The sequence below is a fragment of the Bison bison genome, unplaced genomic scaffold (genome assembly GCF_000754665.1).
Source record: "Bison bison bison isolate TAMUID 2011002044 unplaced genomic scaffold, Bison_UMD1.0 scf7180017864048, whole genome shotgun sequence".
NCBI lineage: Eukaryota > Metazoa > Chordata > Mammalia > Artiodactyla > Bovidae > Bison > Bison bison.
In genome coordinates, this window is record NW_011494620.1 from 4477467 (window position 1) to 4481903 (window position 4437).

General features: G+C 37.6%; 1 protein-coding gene across 1 annotated transcript in view; it reads right to left on the reverse strand.

The window, feature by feature from the left end:
• The window catches only part of LOC104985517 (phosphatidylinositol 3,4,5-trisphosphate 3-phosphatase TPTE2-like), a 42471-nt gene that overhangs the window by 21720 nt on the left and 16314 nt on the right, over window positions 1-4437 (reverse strand). Inside the window, exons 8-10 of the mRNA XM_010835731.1 lie at window positions 2455-2515; window positions 1430-1511; window positions 1236-1324 (exon numbers count right to left, since the gene is read on the reverse strand). Coding sequence (XP_010834033.1) covers window positions 1236-1324; window positions 1430-1511; window positions 2455-2515 — 232 coding nt within the window. The remainder of the gene's footprint in view (window positions 1-1235; window positions 1325-1429; window positions 1512-2454; window positions 2516-4437) is intronic.

A 4437-nucleotide genomic window follows, 5' to 3' on the forward strand; every position in this document is an offset into this window, starting at 1 on the left:
ACTCAATGGACATGGGTTTGGGTGGACTCTGGGAGTTGGTGATGGACAGGGAGGCCTGGCGTGCTATGGTTCATGGGGTAAGACACGACTGAGCAACTGAACTGAGCTGAAACAAATTTCAAAGAAAAAGAATACATATGTTCTCTGACCACAATGACATACAACCAGAAATCAGTAACTAGAAGACAATTACAAAATCCTCATGTTTGAAAATATAGTATATTTCTATATAACCCATGAGGCTAAGAAATAAACACAATGGAAATTAGAAAATATTCTGAACTAAATAATAATGAACACATACAAAAACTTGTGTGATGAAGCTTCACTAAAATCTTTCATTAATTCTGTTAACTTATCTGTAAATTCTTTCACATTTTATTGCACAAGATTATATTGTATGAAAATAAGGAACTATATTTTTTCCTTTTCAATCCTTTCTTTCCTTAGCACTGGCCAGAACCTTTGATGTGGCATTGAATTAGTAGTGATGATCATAGGCACCCTTGTTCTCCTACTCTCAAAGGAAAAGCTTTCAATAGCTCACCAATTATTTTAGCGGGTATGTGGTTTTTATCACATTAAGACATTCCTTTAATCTGCTAAGAGTTTTTATAATGAATGAATGTTGAATTTTATCAGAAACTTTTTCTGTATCTTTAAAATAATATGATTTTTTAGCTTTATTAATCTGGTTGATTACATGGATTGATAGTAAACTAACGTTGAATTCCTGGAATAGACACAATTTTGTTGTGCTGTAGTATTTTTTAATAAATTGCTGGTTTCTTAATATTTTCTTAAGAATTTTTCTATCCATGTCATGGGAAAGAACAGCTTTTAGTTTTCAAACTTTGGCTTCATAAACTAAAATTAAGTTGCACTTACTCTTTTCTTAAGTCTTTGGATGAATTTGTGTAAGTTGACTTCGTTCCTCTCTCTTCCCTTCTTTCCTCTCCTTCCTCTTTCCTTCTCTTCCTGCAGCCTTTTTATTTTTTAATCTACTGTATTTTTTAATTGGAGGAAAATTGCTTTACAGTGTTGTACTGGTTTCTGTAGTGCAACAACCCAAATCAGCCATAATTATACATTCTTCCTTTAGTCTTGAAGCTAGTTTTTTAAAATGTCAACAGTGATTATTACTGGTTCATAGCAGGACATATCTTGTTGATGTCCCTTATTAAAATTTTCAAATTTCTTTAGAAAAAGAGAAATAAAAAGAAGAACGTTTTTACCTTTGCCTCCCTTACAGTGAACCACTATGATATTGTCCTTGTCTTGAGCCATCCACTCTTTCACTTCCATGGAGAACGCCAGCATCTCACTGATTTCAAATGAAATATTTTGGGTTGAATTAAAATACTTCCAAAGAAAACCAAGCCCTATGTATTTGACCCTTTTCTGTTAGTCAATTTGGCGTCAAACATACCTCAGAGAGGGGACGTTGTGATCATCAATCAAGTATTGATGGACCCTATGATGGAAGTACTTAGGATCATAAGCTCTTTCACCTGAAATAAATGATGCATAGTCATATCGCTAACTGTAATTACCATAGCAATGAGCAAGGTGTGAATAAGTTATACTTTTTAGAGACTCCTTATCTACTTTTAAAAAGAACTTTCTGACTGGCTCCTGCTGCTCCAAAAGGGTCTCAGAAACGTAAGTATAGTAGTGCTTTCTCCATCTTGAGTAACATAAGCCCAAATTATTTGGTTTGCTTTACTTTTAATTTTCTTTTTAAAAGCACCTTTTTATTTTGTATTGTGGTATAGCCAATTAACAATCCTCTGATAGTTTCAGGTGAATAGGGAAGGGACTCAGCCATACATACACATGTATCCATTCTCCCCCAAACTCCCCTCTATCCAGGCTGCTGTATAATGTTGAGCAGAGTTCCATGTTCTATATAGGTCCTTCTTACTTGTAATTTTCTAGCAGGCTACTCATTACTTTATCATAGGGTTACACAGAGCAGAAGCAAATGTGGCCACCAGAATAAACATTTGCCTCCTGAAAAATATCCATTTACTATATAGGAAGAGGCGAAACTGGGATATAATCTGTTTTCCACAAGAATTTGGATTTATTTTTTCCATGCAGGGCCCTGGTCTCCTCATACCTCATCCCTAGTGGGTTAGAGCATGCATTTGTTGAATTGTCTTCCAAACACAAGCTGGCAGGAAAAACAGAAAAACTTTCCTAAACCTACCACCACAAGAGCTGACTCTTTCTAAAATGTCCCTGCCTCCAGTCTCCCGCCTCCCTCACAGGGTACGTTGTGCTGTTGAGCTTTCTTTTCCTACCAAATAGGGCCAGCATAAGATGGAGATTTTTAAAAATTCACTTCTTACCACCAAATACTTATGATTAAATGAAATGTAAAAACGAAATCATCTTGCACGCAGTGACCTATTTTCTATCATAGGAGCAAAACATGGGTCATGTACATACTGCAGAGATTGTAAACTTGATAGTGGTTTGGGTGCTTGGTATCCAGGAACCGCACAACTTCCTAAAAAAGATGGACACACATCTTACATATGCCCATGGTGCACCAACATAAACCTTTCCCTACCACTAACCTAGAGTGATTATTACCTTTTATTCACTTGTCCCTCATTTAGCACCTTTCAGGGAAGATTCAATGAATAAAATGCATTCCAAGTTATACCTAAACCCTTTGTGAGTTTTCAAATAGCCCACAAAGTTGTACTTTATACTCGCATTAGCCTTTACTATAAATACACATTGTTTAAAGCTACCAGATAAGGAAATTAGATGGTTAATGAGCTTTAAGGAATTGTAATTTGCCCTAAACTTTGTAAGTAAGTGAAGTCACTCAGTAGTGTCTGACTCTTTGCTAACCCATGGACTGTAGCCCACCAGGCTCCTCCATCCATGGGATTCTCCAGGCAAGAGTACTAGAGTGGGGTGCCATTTCCTTCTCCAGAGGATCTTCCCGACCCAGGGATCAAACCTGCATTGCAGGCAGATGCTTTAACCTCCGAGCCACCAGGTACGCCTAAACTTTGTACAGAACCACAAAAGATCCTAAAAAGCCAATCGTCAGGAAGAAGAACAAAGCTAGAGCTTTATTGCTCGCTGATTTTATCATGCTTCCCGATTTTAGACTATTAATACAAAGTTGTAGTCATCAGAACAGTGTGGTACTGGCACAAAAACAGACAATAGATCAGTGGAACAGATGAGGGCCCAGAAATAAATCCACACATATATGGATAACTATGCAACTTAAAAACAAAGAAAACCAATTAAAAATGGGTAGAGGATCTTCTCTAGGGGGTCTTCCTGAACCAGGGATCAAACCGGCATCATCTCTTAAGTCTTGTGCATTGGCAGGTGGTTCTTTACCTGCCACCTGGGAAGCCACCTGGGAAGCCCCATATGGATGATTAACTTTTGATAAAGGAGCAAAGAATATACAGAGAGGATGGTCTCTTTAACATACAGTGCTGAGAAAACTAGACAGCCACATGCAGCCATTATCTCACATTACACACAAAAAGTAACTCAAAAAGGATTAAAGACTTGAATGTAAGATGCGAAAACATAAAATTCCTAGAAGAAAACATGGCTGGTAACTTCACTGACATTGGTCTTAGCAATGTTTTTGTGGATCTGACTCCAAAGGCAAGGGAAACGAGCCAATATAAACAAATGGGGCTACGTCAAACTAAAAAACTCCTGTGCAGTGATAGAGACTATTATCAAAACAAAAAGGCAACCTAACTGAATGGGTGAAGACATCTGCAATTCATATACCCAGTAAAGGGTTAATATACAAAATTTAAGAACTATACAATTTAAAAATAAACAAAATCTATAAGCAATACATGCTGGAGAGGGTGTGGAGAAAAGGGAACCCTCTTACACTGTTGGTGGGAATGCAAACTAGTACAGCCACTATGGAGAACAGCGTGGAGATTCCTTAAAAAACTGGAAATAGAACTGCCATACGACCCAGCAATCCCACTGCTGGGCATACACACCGAGGAAACCAGAATTGAAAGAGACACGTGTACCCCCAATGTTCATCGCAGCACTGTTTGTAATAGCTAGGACATGGAAGCAACCTAGATGTCCATCAGCAGATGAATGGATAGGAAAACTGTGGTGCATATACAGAATGGAGTATTACTCAGCCATTAAAAAGAATACATTTGAATCAGTTCTAATGAGGTGGATGAAACTGGAGCTGATTATACAGGGTGAAGTAAGCCAGAAAGAAAAACAGCAATGCAGTATACTAACCCATATATATGGAATTTAGAAAGATGGTAACAATAACCCTGTATGCGCGACAGCAAAAGAGGCACAGGTGTGTAGAACAGTCTTTTGGACTCTGTGAGGCGAGAGTGGGAAGATTTGGGAGAATGGAATTGAAACATGTATATTATCATATGTGAAATGAAT